This window comes from Capra hircus, chromosome 10, assembly GCF_001704415.2.
Source record: "Capra hircus breed San Clemente chromosome 10, ASM170441v1, whole genome shotgun sequence".
NCBI classification, from domain to species: domain Eukaryota; kingdom Metazoa; phylum Chordata; class Mammalia; order Artiodactyla; family Bovidae; genus Capra; species Capra hircus.
In genome coordinates, this window is record NC_030817.1 from 92,640,478 (window position 1) to 92,660,458 (window position 19,981).

At 44.8% G+C, this 19,981-nt stretch overlaps 1 protein-coding gene across 2 annotated transcripts in view; it reads right to left on the minus strand.

Moving 5' to 3' along the window:
• PDE8B (phosphodiesterase 8B) overlaps positions 1-19,981 on the minus strand; it is a 258,404-nt gene that overhangs the window by 16,763 nt on the left and 221,660 nt on the right. For both annotated transcript variants that reach the window (XM_018053688.1, XM_018053689.1), the window contains exons 11-16: positions 11,507-11,549; positions 6,986-7,063; positions 5,853-5,929; positions 4,201-4,365; positions 1,160-1,205; positions 602-737 (exon numbers count right to left, since the gene is read on the minus strand). In XM_018053688.1, coding sequence (XP_017909177.1) covers positions 602-737; positions 1,160-1,205; positions 4,201-4,365; positions 5,853-5,929; positions 6,986-7,063; positions 11,507-11,549 — 545 coding nt within the window. The remainder of the gene's footprint in view (positions 1-601; positions 738-1,159; positions 1,206-4,200; positions 4,366-5,852; positions 5,930-6,985; positions 7,064-11,506; positions 11,550-19,981) is intronic.

The following is a 19,981-nucleotide window of genomic DNA, read 5'->3' on the forward strand; positions in this document are numbered from 1 at the left end:
TCCACGTAAGCTCCACACTTCTGTGTTCCCTGAGGAAGTTACTGAGCCTGGGGACAAGAGGTATGGCTTGTGTGGGCTCAGCAGGGTCATGTCAGAGAGTCAGTTACTTATTTACAGGTGAGTATCATTCATATCCAACACCCCTGGAAGAAATGAACTTCTGTAATAGGAGAGGACTTTCTGAGTTATCGGGTCTTTCTCCTGCCTATAGGGTGAATCCAAGGAAGAGGCTACAGTGCTCTCAGACTCACGCTGTAAGCTGGAACTTTAACAAGTTCGGGCCCGAGAATGCTTAGAACTCTTGGCTCACTGGCAGAAGGATGACCTGGCTAGATCTGAAGAAGACACACAGTATTTCTTCATCCTGGGTTGCCACCAGGCTGATCCCGGATCTTACCCGCTGATACTCCCTGCTCCATAGGGAGCTCACTCCGGGGACCATGGCCTCTCCGCATAATTGAAACTCCTCCAGCACGGCATGAAAAGCAGAGCCTGGGTGGTCACCTGTGGCAAGGACTCATCTCCCTCACAGTTTCTAGATGTGAAAGTCTAGAGCATGTCCATCAACCCTCCCCTGCCGGCAGCCGGAGAAGCCACGTACCTTTTGTGTGTCACAGCTTCCAGTTCAAAGATGTTGAACTCCCAGCTTTCCTCATTATCAAGTAATTGGGCGATGGAAGGGGGGACATCATTGATGGTTACTGGCATCGCAAGGTGACTATGACTCTGGTGCACGTCTGAGCAAACAGATGGGGCAAGAAGGGTGGGTAACTGGGGACCCGTGAGCACTGCTGAGGATCTGTCATCTTCATGGGTGCTGCTAGAAAGTAAGTCTTGAACTTCCAGGGGCAGGAAGATTTTCACCTCAGGGTTCTCTTATACTTCTGAGCTTCAAGATCCCTCAGTAGAAAAATAATTCAGCTTAACTGAATTAACTGTTTAAACATGGACAGATTTGTGACTCTTACTCTGACAGTGCACAGGGAAGTAATTTATATTAGGAGACCTGGTTTCAAATGTAGACCATAGAGATGTTTAAACTCCAATGAGACCAACAGGAAGTATCACGAACACCCTCCCCAAACAATAATCACAACACCAAGGGAAACAGAAGGCCAGAGACAGGTTACCAGCCACAGGTGGAGAGAGGACAACTTACTCTTAGTGAACACGTACTCGTTTCCTGACAGCCTTCTCAAGCCATCCTGGAATAAAGACAGATGCTATGAGAAGCATGCTTTCTATGCCGTTATCATTATTCTCTCAGTTCTTTAATTAGCCAGAGGGATTTCAATCCTGAATAACTCAGTCAATCTGCAGCTCCAGGTGGAAGCTCAAAATTGGATGAGAACAACAGCTACAGAACAGGGGATGCTCTCCTTTTCGTGCTTTAGCTACAGGAGATGCAGAACCGAGAATTAAGGGGCTCTGTCTGCATTCAAGCCTCTCACCTGAGCTGTGAGCTGGCTCTGTTCTCATGCCGTCTTTCTTTTGTGACATTCTGAAGCCCCATCAATGAAATCACAAAAGTAATCTTGTTTTGGGTGCATGTTAATTTGAAAGGACCCCAGGCATCCTCATGAAAGTGAGAGTAAAAGTCGCTCAGTTGTGTCCAAGTCTTTGTGACCCCAAGGACTACACAGTCCATGGAAATCCCCAGGCCAGAATGCTGGAGTGGGTAGCCGTTCCCTTCTCCAGGGGATCTTCCCAACCCGCGGATCGAACCTAGGTCTCCTACACTGCAAGCGGATTCTTTACCAGCTGAGCCACAAGGGAAGCCCAAGAATACTGGAGTGCATAGCCTATCCCCTCTCCAGGGGATCTTCCCAACCCAGGAATCACAGGCGGATTCTTTACCAACTGAGCTATCAGGGAAGCCCTAGGGACTGTTACTTTGGTGTCCCTAGACTTACATCCTGGGGAGCCAAGTCCATGGGCCACATTTGGGGTATGATTTAACGTAAAGCCTTTAGAGTGCTCAGTCGCTCAGCTGTATTGACTCTGTGACCCTGTAGACTGTGGCCCACCAGGCTCCTCTGTCCATGGGATTCTCCAGACAAGAATACTGGAATAGGTTGTCATACCCTCCTCCAGGGGATCTTCCTGACCCAGGGATCAAACCCACATCTCCTATACTGCTGAGTGGATTCTTTACTACTGAGCCACTGCGGAAGCCCCAAAGCTTTTAAAGGTTGGGTTAATTTTTGACTAACATCTAAATTAACTTTTTTCCAGTTATAACTTCTATCTTATAACATGAGCTTTGCTGTTAGCCTTCAAAGGAAGTTTCTGGACTTGAGGTCTTGGGAAGGGCAGCACAGGGGAGTGAACAGAATGCCCATGTCCCACCATTTAACAGGCTCTTGAACTTTAGTCCCCAGATGTTCTTCAGCGTCAGTTCCTATCCTCGACCTTCTACCTGAGTACCTAATTATTTAGATCTTTGCTTAAAAGTCATTTATAAGTGCTTATTTGTCATCCCGCAAAAGTATGCGCTAAGGTTTAAAGTGTTAATGAAGGGCTCTCCTGAAGTCACACTTAGAGTCTTCAGGCCAAGAGCTTAAACTTTCAGAACCAGATAAACAGATGAGGCATGATGGCCATAACTCTCCCGCCTCCAGGGCAGGCATCGCAAGGGGCTCCTCTGTCGTGGTTCTTAGGTTTTCCTTCTGCTTCTAATTTGCCTTTGTATCTTCTCTTTCCTAACACTTCATAAGAACAGGTGGAAGCCTGCACTGGTTCCTCATGGCATGACCTGGAGAGGAAGCCCGTGGTCTGGCAGCAGGGAAAGGACAGCAGGTCACTTGTTCTGGGAACCAGAATCTCCCCGCAGCGGCTCTGCAGCGGCCAGCCTCCTCACAGACCCTTGCCAGTCTTCCTTTGTGTTTTTAATGGAAGTGTTGTTGACCCTCAATGTTGAGATAGTTTCAGGTGCATGGCAAAGTGGTTATACGTATATGTGTGTGTGTGTATTCTTTTTCAGTTTCTTTTATATTATAGATTATTATAAGATACTGACTATAGTTCCCTGAGCTATTCAGTAAGTTCTTGTTGCTTATCTGTTTTATATATAGTAGTTTGTATCTGCTAACCCTAATCTCCTAATTTATCTCCTCTACCACCCCTTTCCCCTTTGGTGACCATAAATTTGTTTTCTGTATCTGTGAGTCTGTTTCATAAATAAGTTCCTTTGTATCATGATTTTAAATTTTACATATAAGGGATACCGTGTGATGTTTGTCTTTCTCTGTCTGGGTTACTTCACTTAGCTTGATCATCTGTAGGTCCAACCATGTTGCTGCAGATGGTATTGTCTCATTCTTTTCTACTGGCTGAATAATATTCTGGTGTGGTGTGTGTGTCCTTTAGAAACAGAGTCTACACTGCACTGGGATGGGTGGCCAAGGCCAACCCAGGGCCTTGAAAGGAACAGGAGGTTACTCAAATCACAGGGGCATCAGGGACCCTTGGTAAGAACAAGGACAATGGACCAGAAAGCCAGGCAACATTCAGCATCTGCTGGCAGGGCTGGACAGAAAACTTGAAAGTAAAACTCTTCGGTGCCTCAGACTTTGTTCTCCCAAAGAATTCTTCCAGCTTCAGTCTCCAATAAGAAGCACAAATGAATAATTTGAACTTTCTTATTTTTCTTCACTTGCTGATAGACGATGATTACAGACACAGATCACCACAACACCAATAGGCCAGGACAAGGTCCTTAGCAGTCAGCCACTTCTAGTGGTTACAGACGGTGGCCCCTCCCCTCCTCCCTGTACTGAGCCACAGTGGCCCCACTCTGTTTTTATTGATTATAAAGGGAACACTATGTCAAGCTTTTATTTAAAGAAAGGGTTCTACAGGTCAGATTTTGGAAACTAGTGCTGTCATCTAAGTACCAACCCTTTCATTATATAAAGAGCCTGAGGTCCGAGGAAGCCAAGGATAACTGTACCAGGTCAAGGGGAAGAAGTTAACAAGGGCCCCATTGTGATAGCTAGCCTTCAATCAACTGTCCATTACTCCTTACTGCAACATGAATTCTGAAGGACAAATTATTCATTTGTGTTCCTGCCACTGCTTCTAGTTAGCTCATACAGCAGGTATTTCTACACCTGCCAGTAATAGTTTATCTGTTACATGTACTCGGGAGTACCCTTAACGTCATCTGCCCTGCATTTCCGGTTCTTTCTCATCACTCACAGTCATCAGCCCGCCCACGAGATCACTGGTGTGGGGATCTTCATCTTTGGTACCCAGCTGAGGGGAGTACAGTTCCGTAGTTCGTAAAATTTCTAAAACTCTGTCCAAGGCTTCTGCCACTGTGACAGGACTGTTTTCTTGGGCTGCATTGATTATATTTATAACCTAAGGAAGGGAAGAGAGAGAAAGAATAAATTTGAAGACATTAGGGTTCTGCTTCCCAAAAGCCATTCATGAGCCCAGAATCTAAAAGAAATTAGATAATAACACATCTTATTGTTCAAAATGCCTGGTGTCTTCACGGCAGCACCTTGTCGTACCGAGGCCAGCTTCTCTCGCCACCCTCTCTGGCATCTCTCTTACTTCGGCAGCTACATCTTCTCAGGCTCCTCTGCTGATCTGTCTCCTCCAGCTCTCTGCTACGGGCTGCAGTCCCTTGGAGATTAATGCTGGGCCTCCCTCTCTCTCTACAATTCTCTCAGAGATGAGCTCTTTCCTTTCCACGACTCTGGACACATACGACCCGCATGCTGAGGACTCTCAAAATTACACCCCAGCCCTGAACTCCATTTTGACCTTCAGATTTATATATGCAGTTCCCTGCCTGACCTATCTACTGGATTATCTTATTTACATATCAAAAACTAAAGTCATGACCTTGCTCCCCTCTTCCCAAAGCAAGCAAGTAAACATAAAAAAAAAAAAAAAGACAAGAGCTGCACTCCTTCGGTTTCTACATTGCTGGGAAAAAAAAAACAAAAAACAAAAAAACCACTTCTATTAATCTTGTGCTCAAACCCACCTGGGGGGCCCTGGTTGACATATCACTTTCCCTCAATTCTCGCCCTACCTGACAGTATAATTCATCATCAAGAGAAACTGAAGTTACTCCCAAATATTTCTGGATCTACTCATTTCTCTCCACCTCAACTGCTGTAATTCTAGTGCAGCTGACACCGTTCCGTGCTTAGGATTCTGGAATAGGTCCGTAAGTGGCTCTTCTCTCACTCTTGTCATCTCCAGCCCATCCTCTGCATGGCAGCTGGGGGTTCTTTTCAATAAATGTACCAGGCCACGTCACTTCCCTCCTTTAAACTCTTCCGTGGTTTCCGCTGCACATAAACTGGAACATACACTTCCTCTGGCTCAGCTGGTCAGGACGCACTGAGCCCTGCACATCGCTGTCACCGTGACTCCCCGCTGCTCGCCAGGGTCCGGTCACGCTGCTTCCCTTCCCTTCCTCTGTTGCTCCGTCCCCTCCTCCCAGCTCGGTGCCCGTCCCCTGCTGCGCCTGCTAGAATCCTCTTTTCCTAACATTCTTGCATGCTTCAGGTCTTACTGCAGATGTTACTTCCTCTACAGAGACCCTCCTTGATCACCCCTTTCACCCAACCCAAACAGGGCCCTAACCTAATTCTCCCTCATAGACACCTGTTGTTTTCCTTTATGACAGCGATTGCCGTTTCTTTTCTTTTTTTTTTTTTTTTTTGCCATTTCTAACTATGTATTTAGGATCTGTTTATTTGTTTAATGTGTTTCCTTTCCTGTAAACTCCATGATATCAGCAGTATGCCATTCGTCACTCTATCTCCAGAATACAGCGAGGGCTCGGTGGCCCTGGCTGCAGAGCAGAGACCGCAGCTGCCACTCACCTTCGTGATGGGCGCCTCGATGGTCATGGAGTGGATCCGCGCCATGGATGGGTAGCGACGGTTCTGCAGACTTGGTGCTGGAGAGAAGTCAGGAAAGCTGAGTCTGTTGCTGGTGGCTCAGCTGGGTTTCAGTGCAGCAAAGGAACCCTTCATGGACTGGGGGCCTGATTCTCACAGGACTACTGTCCTCCACTGCACCCCACAAAGCAATGAATTCACCCATCTCTTAATCTTAAACTGCTGAGAGCTCAGCCACTACTTGCCAGGGACTGCAAAGGCTGCTCTGGCCTAGAACTTTGATGACAGGAAGGTTTTATGAGTCTCAGGCCCACAGGGGGATTTCAGAGAGGGCTGATGGGATCCGGAAACTTCATCCCAAGAGCCTGACGATGCCCCAGGACTCACTTTCCCTAAGTCACTAAAGCCCAACTTGGGCAGGCCCATCACTTTCATCCCTCAGCCACAGATCATGTAGCCAAATAACTGCCGTGTAGGCGGGAAGGCGTGATCCGTGACTAGGGCGGGGGTAGGCAGGAGAATGAGGCCCCCTCATTCTGAGTCTTCAGGGTCTTAACACCAAGAACTGATGGTGGGTCTGGCTCTCATCTATAAAAACTGAGCTAGTCCAGCTGAAATCCCCTCATCCATTATCCTCTCCACCTGTCTACACCCGCAACCCACTGGGGGAAATGTCAGTCCATTTTTGTTATTTCATTTTTGGTCCCAATCTCTTGCATGCTGTGTGCTTTAGCCATCTTTCTCAACGAATTATCCGTCTTATTTCTTTGGTCCGTGTTAGTTCCGCCGCTTCCCTCATGCTCACATTTCTCACTGTGACCTGAAGGATAACCACTAAGAGGGACTCAGCTATTGAGACTGAGCTGCTCCAGCGGTTATGTGTCCTAACACATATTAAGACATAAAGGACAAGCCTAGCATCATTTCGTAGGGAAGACAAAGACTATAAAAAGTAAAAAAGAGTAAAAAGGCCTAAAATTTTTCTGCCTACAGGAAAAAAAGCCAGTTTAGTCATAATCTACTCTTTGGGATTTAGTTTATATGCTGATGAATTCTTGAATATATTCCTATGTCATTTCCTACACTTTAAAGTCAAGGAAATATGAACTTCTTACCATCACTGCCTCGAGATGATATTGATTTCACATCAACGGACTCTTTCCTCCTGTTCTTGTATCTGAATGAATGAGACTCTAAGGATTTCAGATTAGTAATGGAGAGTGATTAGTTTACAGCTTATTCACAGCAAAGTTTACACACATTTTTTTCCCTCATTCTCCAAAGAAAACAAGGTTACTTTTTAAGCACTGTAAAAATATTTTTTAAGAAATAGCGGACCACTATGTCTTTAAATCCTCAGCACACACAGTATTATCAATAATATTAATTGTAAAAAGATGCCCTTTTCTTGTGGTACCATATTACATTGCAGTGCAGATTATTAAGGGTTATTTAGTTCCATTAATAAATATCTTCTTGAAAATAGACATTAAAACATGGGGAGAATTTTGAGGAGTTCTTTTTGACTTGAAGGATAAAGGATGGGAAAGGCTTCTGTGGGGATATCTGAAGAAATAAACTGCTAGTCAAATCCATAGAGAGTTGAATTTATTTGAGAAATCAATGTGGACCAATCTTAGGTCCCTCTGAAAAGTCAGACCTCTAGATGGTTTTCTAAGTTCTCCTGAGAATATGTTTTCATCAAATGATGCAGATCCCAGGAAAAGAGAGGAAAATGCAATTTTATAATCTCAACAATTTCCAACCATTTAACTTTCACTTTCATCCCTGTTTTCTGGTGGAAAAAAAATACTTTAAAAATTCTGTGTCTTTGCAGACTTTGAATTTAACACTCAAAATGTGCTGTCACATCAATGTGAGATCTAATTAAACAGCGCTACCGATGCTACCAAGGAGGACCAAAGGGTGAACATGTCAGAGGGGGGCTTCAGAAAGATACATTTTCAGGGCACCTGCTGCTTGCACGAGTAACCCATGAGCAAGGAGAAAAACTTAACCATAACACAGAGCTTTCCCTCACTGCGCAAATGTGCAGGCTTCAGCAGGGGAAATGCTTTTCTCAGACACCAATAAGTGACCATATTTCAAGAGAGAAAAGAGACGCAGTGATTTTTACAGAATTGTCTAGTGACACCAAAAAAGTACAAGAGAACACAGTAATTAACAGAACCAGTTCCAGAGCCAACTGCTGAAATTCCAATCTCCACTATGCCGTCTAAAAGCCATGTAACCTTGGGGATGTTCCTTCTGAAATCCCAATCTCCACTGCGCCATCTGAAAGCAGTGTAACCTTGGGAATGTTCCTTCTGTGTCTCGGTATCCACAAAACGGGGATGATTACAGCATCTCATTCACAGATTATTGTGAGATGTAAACGAGTTAATTCATACATAGCTCTTGGGACAGCCAGTGCCTGCTACGTAGTAAGTATACAGCTCATGTCCGTTATTATGAATCACATCTGTTCATCTGCACGTATAACTTCTTTTCAAGCACACATGGGATCATATTACAATATTATTTTACTACTTGTTATCACTTTGTAATATGTCTTCGATAAGTCTCTAGGTCACCTTTTTAACTATTTACTTCAATGTTCTTAAATATCTGATTCAATTTTAAACAGTTTAAATCAGCAACTATAGATAGCACTTTAAAAAATCTGATTCGAGTTTTAAAAGTTTAAATCAGTAGTAACTAAATCTGAATTTTATTTATATAGCTTAAAGTGGAAGGTGCGTGTGTGCTAAGTCACTTCAGTCGTGTCCGACTCTCTGTGATCCTATAGACCATAGCCCACCAGACTCCTCTGTCCATGGGATTCTCCAGGCAAGAACACTGGATGAGCTGCCCCGCCCTCCTCCAGGGGATCTTCCCGACCCAGGGACTGAACCCAGGTCTCTTGCGTCTCCTGCACTGGCAGGTGGGTTCTTTACCTCCAGCGCTACATGGGATGCCCAGAGTGGAGGGCAGAAGTATTACAAAGTTAATCTGAACAACAACGCCTTAGGATCTTGCCTTACATCACCTAACTTGAAATATTTTACTATCCCTTTGTGTATTTTTCTTTCAGATCCTGGCCTTGGATTTGAGCTTCAGCATTTCTTTAAAAGGTATCTACAGTAGGCAGTACTTCAAGTGATATTGTTGGGATCATATTGCATCTTTCAAACCTGAGAAACTGATGCTCATTTGCCAGACACTGGTTTTGAGCCTATTCTGGAGCTTAATAATCATATACACCCATAACATTTGTTTATCAGATAACAAATTAAACCCGACTTATTAAATATTAAAGATTAAATTCAGGACTAAAGAGCACAAGAGTTCCTCAAAGTGCAGTTTCCAAATAAAGCTAAACTAGAGAGACTATATACAGCCCAGGGTGGCTGGCTGAATTCTAAATCATTCATTAGAATTATTCAAAGATGGGAAATGCTTATTCTTTCAGACTTCATTTCAGCTAAAATTAAGAAAATCTTTAACAACAGAAAAGATCAAGGGTTTGCAGAAATTATTTCTTCAATAAAGGCCATTTAAATCAAAGAACTCATTTAGTCCTTCAATCAACAGATTTTGTGGAATTTAATTTAAAAAGACAGAGAAACGAAGGATGAGAGATTCAAACAGCCATACTCAATGGCAAAAAAGGATACAGTGTCATCAATTAAAAAAAAAAAAACAGCTACCATATACTGAGCACCTACTATGCATCAGACATTGTGCTTTACTATTTATTTAACGATAGTAATTATATAATCATTACAATGGTTCTGTAAGCTAGAAAGTACAATCTCCATTTTACTGATGAGGAAATTTAAACTTGGAGAAATTGTGTGGGTAGCTCAAGGTCAAAGAGCTAATAAGTGGCAGAACTTCTGCCTTCCAAGATGGGATGTTTCCAGTTTATCAGTGTTCTGTATTTGTTGAGTGTCTATTATATGCAAGGCAATACTGGGCACCATAAAGGACATGAAAATGCTTGTAATAGTTTTTAGCTGGTAGGTTAGTTAAAACAATACTCTAGCTAGGTTAAGGAAATAAACTAAACCATCTGTGAAAAAAACAAAGTGTGGAGGGAAGAGGAAAAAGATAACAAAGTTAATTCATTTGACAAATGAAGACACTGAAGGTCAGATCAGATGAAATCTTGCTGAGTAGGTGAAAACATGGTCCACTCCAGAACGGAGGAAGGGAATGGCAGAAAGTGAAGAGGAACTAAAGAGCCTCTTGATGAAAGTGAAAGAGGAGAGTGAAAAAGTTGGCTTAAAGCTCCACATTCAGAAAACTAAGATCATGGCATCTGGTCCCATCACTTCATGGGAAATAGATGGGGAAACAGTGTCAGACTTAATTTTGGGGGGCTCCAAAATCACTGCAGATGGTGACTGCAGCCATGAAATTAAAAGATGCTCACTCCTTGGAAGGAAAGTTATGACCAACCTAGATAGCATATTCAAAAGCAGAGACATTACTTGGCCAACAAAGGTCCGTCTAGTCGAGGCTATGGTTTTTCCTGTGGTCATGTATGGATGTGAGAGTTGGACTGTGAAGAAAGCTGAGCGCCAAAGAATTAATGCTTTTGAACTGTGGTGTTGGAGAAGACTCTTGAGAGTCCCTTGGATTGCAAGGAGATCCAACCAGTCCATTCTAAAGATCAGTCCTGGGTGTTCTTTGGAAGGAATGATGCTAAAGCTGAAACTCTAGTACTTTGGCCGCCTCATGCGAAGAGTTGACTCATTGGAAAAGACTCTGATGCTGGGAGGGATTGGGGGCAGGAGGAGAAGGGGACGACAGAGGATGAGATGGCTGGATGGCATCACCGGCTGGATGGATGTGAGTTTGAGTGAACTCCGGGAGTTTGTGATGGACAGGGAGGCCTGACATGCTGCGATTCATGGGGTGGCAAAGAGTCGGACACGACTGAGCAACTGAACTGAACTGAACTGAAGTAGGCCAGGGCCCACTACGTACTACATAAGTACGCCTAAGTGGCTGGGAAGCCCCCGGCAGTGGGGAGAAGGTGCTGTCTGTACAGGAATGAGAGCTGTACATTGTTGGTGGCAGACTGATTTTTCCCTCTAATGATTAAAGAATTCCAGACCTTTCTGATGTAGAGGTCATTAGTTCAGCCCCCTCTTTTCATGGGAGAGGAAACCAGGAGTCAGTGAGCCTTGCTCAAGGTATGACGTGTGGGTGTGGGCAGTTGAAATGGTGACTTGCCGCCCTTGAGTCCCAGGAGGGCCTATTCACGTTTCACTGACTGCTGCAGAGAAGGGGAGCCTGACTGTGGTGTGACAACAGTGTACTCTCTGGACCTCCAGGCCACACTCTGTTTTGAGTTTATCTGCTCTCCACGGTTTCCAGGCAGCAAAAGAAGCCAGGATGGGGAAGGCATTCAGGGGAAAACCTTGCCATGAATGAAGATTCAAAGCCTTTTAAGGGATCCTGCTTTTAACCTGGCTCTCAAACCTTTCATTATCAGCACTGAGGTATCAGTAATTCAAGTTTCTGGGGTGGTGAAACTGTCAATCCAGGCTTCTTCAGACCGATTCATAGACTTGAGCCCACAAATCCCACCCGACTGTGTGAGAGTGAAATTGCAGTATTCTCACCTGTCTGAGAATTGTCTCCTGAATCACGATGAATCTTGAGAATCTAAAGTTGTTCAGAAGTTTGGTAAAGCAAGAAAAAGAGATTTAAAATATGGTATTAGTTACATTTCCAACCAATTTCATTAAAAACTCTGACGAGTTCAAGAAAGGAAGACGTTGCACAGATAATACGAACAGATGAAAGATGTACATAGATGATTACACTACAAAGTCTCTGTTACATCCAGACACATAGAATGCCTGCGTCTGAGAACAGGAAGACATCCAAGGGATGCTCTTGCTAAGCAAGACATCTAGACCTCCAGTCAGCTGTTTTCCTTTTTGACAGTCTACAGAAATGCAGAGAGACAAAAGAAATTTTAAACAAGATTAAATATTTTTATCAGGCTATCATATGTACCCTGTTTTTATTTCAGACATGTTGTACATTTTTCCTGTAATGTAAAAGCAGTCTGATTTTAAGCCTAGAATTAAAAAAAGAAAAAAACTTTCAAAAAAGCTCTTCAAACACACATCAATTATAGACAGAGTCAATTTACTAAACGTTTCTTCACAAGGTCTTAACTTTAGATTCAGTTTGGCACCTATTTCTTTCTTAGTATCAATTTTTTGTGCTAATGCTCGGTAAATATCTGTCAGATGCTAAGTGAAGTCATTAACAGTAGAAATAATAACTATGCTTTCTTTGGGGTGTTCTGCATTTCTTATGTTGATAACTCAGACATTGATTCAGGGGTACATCCAGCTGTCATGATTATAATCAGGCTGCTTTGCTGCTAAATCCACCTATTTCCGGTTTCTAAAACCACAATACGTTTGTAGGCACTGAATGAATGGAGTAAGTTAACCTGAAGAGCAAGACAGATGAGTGTGTTAGGACTGTTTATGGAGGAAGATAGTATGGTTTAGCAACGTCAGCTATAACAGCCAGAAGTCCCATATATTAATATATTAGATACGGGCAAAAATGTTCCAGCTTGATTGACCCATTGAAAAATAATCACATAAAACTGAAGTTTTGTACGAATTGTTCTGCACAGTTCATTCCATGTAACTACAGAAACAGCTTCATGGCCAGCCTGTGTGAGATCTTGGTCTTACAGGTGACCAAAGGGCTCTGACTCCTTTATCCCACAATTATGGGATTTTTTTATTTCTTCTGTTTTTTTCTTGTTCTTCTTACATTTTATTTGGTTTCACTGGGTTTTAGTCGGAGCATGTAGGATCTAATTCCCCAACCAGGAATAGAACCCCGGGCCCTTTGCATTAGGAGTGCAGAGTCTTAGCCACTGGACCAGCAGAGAAGTAAGTCCCTGGTTTGGTTTTTCCTTTACAAATGAAGGCCATTTGCTCAAAGCTACTGAGTGCAATATGAATTTTTGATATACCAAATGAGTACAGCTTTTTCTCAGTCAACTTTTTTAGCTCAAAAGCAAGTCATCGTTAAATGAAAGCTTTCCTCTCTGAATCACAATCCACCTTTCCTTAAGGACCAAAGTCCCGTGGCTCCCCAGATCACACACCAAAAACCCTTTCTTGCCTTTTACTGACCTCCCCAGGCCCGCTGATTGGACTGTGGCCCTCCCGGGAGGGCAACACAGGCTTTGTATTCAGTCTAATGGAGCTCGAGGAAGCCCAAGGTCCAAGCGAGGCCCAGGCCAGCCCTGCCTTTAGGATGACGGGCTCCACATTACAGACAGCAGCGAGACTGGAAACACCCCTCAACCGCCGACGGTCAGCGGCTTCACGCACAGAGCTTCCGGGCGCGCGCCAGGCCAGGGCTCACCTCACAGTCCGCTGCGGTCAGAACTGTGCCCGGCGGCAGCTGGCCCCGCACACCTCAGCAGGGCCAGGTTTATACTGAAGCTTCTGACTCACAATCCACGTGCCTCTCCCAGACACCTCCTTTTACAACCAAAGGTTCACTTGAATGAAAAAAATCTCAGAGAATTGCAGTTTTCTTGGAAGGCTACACCCATCCATCATTTATAACTTGGTATGAATGCTTCCACTACAACCATTTCCTCATCTTTCTCACTCACTGAGAGCGGGCCTCCCTGGTGGCTCAGTGGTAGTGAATCCGCCTGCAAGGCAGCAGACGTGGGTTCGATCCCTAGGTCGCGAAGATCCCCTGGAGGAGGAAATGACAACCTACTCCAGTCATCTTGTCTGGGAAATCTCATGGACAGAGGAGCCTGGCCGGCCACAGTCCAGGGGGCTGCCAAGGGCCTGGCGTCCCTGAACTGACTGAGCAGACAGGGAACACACAGAAAGTGAGCGGTTGTGTGCTTGCGCACTCACTGCTGGGCGGGCAGAGGAGGCTCGCGGGCCTGCGCGCTGCGTCACTGCTGGGCGGGGAGAGGAGGCTCGCGGGCCTGCGCGCTGCGTCACTGCTGGGCGGGGAGAGGAGGCTCGCGGGCCTGCGCGCTGCGTCACTGCTGGGCGGGGAGAGGAGGCTCGCGGGCCTGCGCACTGCGTCACTGCTGGGCCGGCAGAGGAGGCTCGCGGGCCTGCGCACTGTGGCCAGCAAGAGAGGGGCCGCTCCTCCCGTGACTACAGCAGCCTTCTCTTCCGTGTTTGCACAGTGCTAGCAGTGGAGAAGGAAACGGCACCCCACTCCAGTGCTCTTGCCTGGAGAATCCCAGGGACGGGGGAGCCTGGTGGGCTGCCGTCTATGAGGTCACAGAGGCGGACACGACTGCAGCGACTTAGCAGCCGCCGCCGCAGCAGTTCTACACCAGCAACCTAGCCATTCCAATGTCCGTGCAAGGAGGGAGGGTCGTCATTCCTTCTGACAGATGGAGAAGTTGGGGGACTTCCCTGAACCACGCAGCCAGCACTTGGCAGATCTCAATTCCAAACCCGGCTCTCTCTAGACCTAAAGCCACTTCCTGCTTGTCACGTTGCTCTCTACGGTTAGGCCCCGGAAGGGCAGCCTGGGGTTCAGGCTTGTTAAACTGGGGTCTGAGGACACAGTGCCCTGGTTCGGTGAAGGGCATCTGTTTGAAGATAGTTCCCTTTGTAACTCCGGAGAAGACACGACTCTGCCATGGGTAGATTTTGGTGCGCGCACGCTACAGCAAAGCAAAGAGTCCTAACTTAAAGGCCACGTGGCAGCCAGTCTCTCCAGAGTGTGGTGTTTTGTTCCCCCTCTTGCAGTGGAAATGCATCTATAAATGACTAAGAATTCTGGTATCCTGTGTCCCACGGGCTTCAGCACTAAGGTGCTGCAATAGGCCGGTGCCACGCCTGCCAGAGCTCAGAACTGGAATTTCTTATTAACAGCAAGGCCTTGGAGGCTTACAGCCTATTTGGGGGAAAAGAAATTCATAATTCCAATGTTTTAGGTACCTAACATACAATAGGGTCCCGCAAGTGTTGCTGTCCTTGGGGTAAATGCTCTGTGTACAGCCCCTGGGTTATGCTTGGCTCCTAAAAACGCTGCAGGTTCTACATGTGTGGGTCCATGCATGTCAAGGTCATGTGGTTGTTTTCCTCTTAAAGAATAACTGTTTACCAGTGATATTCCTGGGACTTCCCTGGAGGTCCTGTGGTTAGGAACCCACCTTGCAATGCAGGGGATCCAAGTTTGATCCCCGGTCAGAGAGCTAAGATCCCAAATGCTGCAGGGCAGCTCAGCCGACTGAAGCCCACACAACTCACCCAGAGAGCCTGCATCTGGCAGTCACTGAGCCTGCACGCTCTGGAGCCTGTGTGCCACAACTCAGACCCAACGCAGCCAAATAAGTAAGCATCTAAATAAATAAAACTGTAAAAAGATATTCTCTGCACATCCACCCGAACGCTTAAAACTAAAAAGAAATTCTGTCAGGTATGAGGAACAACTGCAACTCTTACACATTAGAGGGTGTATAAAGCTGTATAGTCACTATGAAAACGGTCTGGCAGTTTCTTATAAAATTAAATGCATGCCTACCCTGTGACCCAGCTCTTCTGTGTTCAGTTCTACTAAGTTATCTACCCAAGATAAATGAGAGCATATATCAGAAAAAGACTTGTCTAAGAATGTTCAAAGGAATCCAAATGGAAAGCAGCTTACAAGCCTATCAACAAGAGAAATAAACTGTGGTAGAAATAAAAAGAAAAAAAATACTGATACATACAACATACATGCATGCTGAGTCACATGTCTGACTCTTTGTGACCCCCTGGACTGTAGCCCGCCAGGCTCCTCTGTCCATGGAATTTCCCAGGCCAGAATACTGCGGCAGATTGTCATTTCCTTCTCCAGGGGATCTTCCTGACCCAGGAATCAAACCCGCATATCCTGTGGTTCCTGAACTGCAGGTGGCAGGTGGATTCTTTACCACTGAGCCACCTGGGAAGCCCACATACAACGTAAATGAATCTCAAAACGTTGATGACGAATGAAAGAAGCCGACACAGAAGAAGAGACGCTTCGGGAAGCTCTGGAACAAGCGAAACTAACCTATGGTCACAGAAGTCAGAACAGCGTTACCTCTGGGGGTGGGAAGGAAGGGAGTGAAGGCAGGGATAACCGGGAAGTGGGTGTAAGGGAGTGTCTGGGGCAGGCGGGTGGGTTTGAAATCTTGATGGGGTCTGCGTCACAGAGGTGCATGCATTTGTCAGAATACAAGGACTGTCATACTTAGGGTTTGTACACTTCACCGTATGTAACCTTTACTAGGAAATGAAAAACTCTCAACCACATATTAAATTTGAATTAATAATATGCATGCCAAACTGCCAAGGGGTGAAATGTCCTGATGTCTGCAACTTAATTTGAAATCTATCGAAGAACAAGATGGAGTGATGGATGAATCAAGGGAGGGATAGATGGATTGGTAGATACATAGATGATTGAGCAAAGTGTTACAGAACCTAGGTGGTATGTATATGTGTATTTACTTAAATTTTTCTCTTCTGTGTTTGAAAAATTTCATAACAAAATATTGAGAAAATTGTATGTTCAACTGAGAATATAGATTGATAGCTAAAAATTGGAAGTCTTAAACAATTTCAAAATCAGTGAAAATAAATAAGATGAAGAAAATTGAGACCTGCCTGAAACTGAACGAGGTGAGTGACATGTCCCCATCCTGGGGACTCTGCCATGAACCTGGGCGTGAAAAGGATGTTCCACTTCAAACCAGAGCTATGGAATTGTAGACAGCAGCTGCCAATCTTAGAAGCATAAGATTTACGTAGGTAACTATTTAATACACTGATTTTAATAATTTTATTGATTGATTTTGTGTATTATGGAGTTATAAATGAACCTAAATCCTGATGTCTCTTCTGGGAGAAAAACTGAAATAACTTTTTTAAAAAACGGACAATCACAAGGCTTTTAAGCAGTTAAAATGAATCAAGGCCAGGATGACTGCAATGACAAGCTACTAAGCAAAGAAATACTAGATACCTCCTTCAGTATGCCCTTCAGAGTCACCTTGGGAGAGTGTGAACAGACCTTGGGTAGAAATGTCTAATCTGCTTTTGTCATCATGGAAGGATAGAGTTATACAAGATATCCATTGTAATTGACCACCAGATTGCCCAGTATGTGAGCTGGGTGTGTGTGTGTAGGGGGGCGGTCATCCTTGATGCTTCCTTTTCTCTCATCTTCACATCTAGTCCATTATCAAATCTTGTAAAATCTCATTTCTAAACCCTTCTGGGATTACCCACTTCTCTCCACTGTCAGAGTACAGGCTACCATCAGTTCTCATCTGAACTCTGACCTCGGCAATAACCTTCCCAACTTAATCCATTTTCAACTTTTGAATCAGGATCCTGCAAAACTGTACATCTAATCCTGCCACTTTCCTGCTTAAAACTCATACTTCCCACCTGGTCTTGGCGTCAGCCCCATGTGACGACCTGGCTAGGAGAGGCTGCAGTGTGGGCTGGCCCTGCAGTTCCCCAGACGCACCCTTGACCCCTGCCACTCTGCCCTGGGCTCCCCGTTTGTGGGCTGCGCTGCCACCCCCATCTCTCTGATTTTCCCATGCTCTTTGCTACCACACATATACAAGCCTGGAAGCTTCCCAGTCCACTCTCTTCCTTTTGCCCATCTGTCCTCCAAATCTGAGCTGAGGGAGGTTTCTCAGGGAGGCCTTCCCAGGTATTTCCTGCCCATCCCAGTCCCTCATGAGGCTAGGTTCTAGTTTCACAGGTTCTCAGTGGGCTTAGCCTTTATTGCGTTTTATACAGTTCATAACGCTGTACTTATTTCATTGTCTGTTATCCTTCACAACTACAAGTCCCACTTATAGCAGGAGCAGTGTCTCACTTGATTACCCTTGTAAACTTGACTACCCTAGTACTGAGTGCTAACACAGTAACTGCATGCAGAAGTACGCTAAATATCAGTGCACACAAGAGTGAGATTAATCAGGTTCTTCACCTTACAGCTTGTGGTGAAAACACTATTAATGATTAGCCCATCATACTTAATACTGATGTCTCTAAAGTTCTTCATGGTACGGTTCGGTTCAGTTCAGTTGCTCAGTTGTGTCCAACTCTTCGCAACCCCATGGACTGCAGCACGGCGTGGCTTCCCTGTCCATAACCACCTCCCAGAGCTTGCTCAAACTCATGTCCATCAAGTCAGTGATGCCATTCAACCATCTTATCCTGTCGTCCCCTTTTCCTTCCACCTTCAATCTTTCCCAGCATTAGGGTCTTTTCCAATGAGTCAGTTCTTCACATCAGCTGGCCAAAGTATTGGAGCTTCAGCTTCAGCATCAGTCCTTTCAATGAGTATTCAGCTGATTTCCTTTAGGATGGACCTGTTGGATTGCCTTGCAGTCCAAGAGACTCTTGAGTCTTCTCCAACACCACCATTCAAAAGCATCAATTCTTCAGCACTCAACTTTCTTTATGGTCCAACTCTCACATCCATACATGACTACTGGAAAAACCACAGCTTTGACTAGATGGACCTTTGTCAGTAATGTCTCTGCTTTTTAATATGCTGTCTAGATTTGTCATTGCTTTTCTTCCAAGGAGCAAATGTCTTAATTTCACAGCTGCAGTCACTGTCTGCAGTGGTTTTGGAGCCCAAGAAAATAAAATCTCTCAATGTTTCCATTGTTTCCCCATCTATTTGCCATGAAGTGATGGGACCAGATGCCATGATCTTCATTTTTTGAATGTTGTTTTAAGCCAGCTTTTTCACTTTTCTCTTTCACTTTCATCAAGAGGCTCTTTAGTTCCTCTTCACTTTCTGCCATAAGGGTGGTGTCATCTGCATACCTGAGGTTATTGATATTTCTCCCAGCAATCTTGATTCCAGCTTGTGCTTCTTCCAGCCCAGTGTTTCTCATGATGTACTCTGCATATGTTAAATAAGCACAGTAACTATATACAGCCTTGATGAATCCCTTTCCCAATTTTGAACCAGTCTGCTGTCCCATGTCTGGTTCTAACTGTTGCTTCCTGACCTGCATACAGGTTTCTCAGGAGGCAGGTCAGGTGGTCTGGTATTCCCATCTCTTTCAGAATTTTCCACAGTTTGTTGTGATCCACAGTCAAAGGCTTTGGCATAGTCAATAAAGCAGAAGTAGATGTTTTTCTGGAATTCTCTTGCTTTTTCTATGATCCCATGGATGTTGGCAATTTTGATTACTTGTTCCTCTGCCTTTTCTAAAACCAGCTTGAACATCAGGAAGTTCTCAGTTCACGTACTGTTGAAGCCTAGCTGGGAGGATTTTAAGCATTATTTTGCCAGCGTGTGAGATGAGTTCAATTGTGCAGTAGTTTGAGCATTCTTTGGCATTGCCTTTCTTTGGGATTGGAATGAAAACTGACCTTTTCCAGTCCTGTGGCCACTGCTGAGTTTTCCAAATTTGCTGGCATATTGAGTGCAGCACTTTCACAGCATCATCTTTGAGGATCTGAAATAGCTCAGCTGGAATTCCATCACCTCTACTAGCTCTGTTCACAGTGATGCTTCCTAAGATCCGTTTGACCTCGCACTCCAGGATGTCTGGCTCTTGGTGAGTGATCACATCATCGTGATTATCTTGGTCGTGAAGATCTTTTTGCATACTTCTTCTGTGTATTCTTGCCACCTCTTCTTAACACCTACTGCTTCTGTTAGGTCCCTGCCGTTTCTGTCCTTTACTGTGCCCATCTTTGCATGAAATGTTCCCTTGGTATCTCTAATTGTCTTGAAGAGACCTATAGTCCTCCCCATTCTACTGTCTTCCTCTACTTCTTCGCATGGTAGTGTGCTGATAAGGGATTTTCCCAGAAAACGTGCCCCAGTAGCGCCGAATCTGTGATAGCAGAAGAACTGGTGGGACAGCGAGAAGTCAAGCACCTGGGTGCACCCTCACCCCTGAACCAGCTGCTGCCCCTCTGGTTCACTGCTGTGTTTCTCGTCATAACCTATGCACTCAGAAAACCAGTAGCTACTAGACATTCGTTCATAAAGGAGTGATGAGTGACTTTGAAAGATTTCTTGATCATACAGAAGAGTGCTGGCTT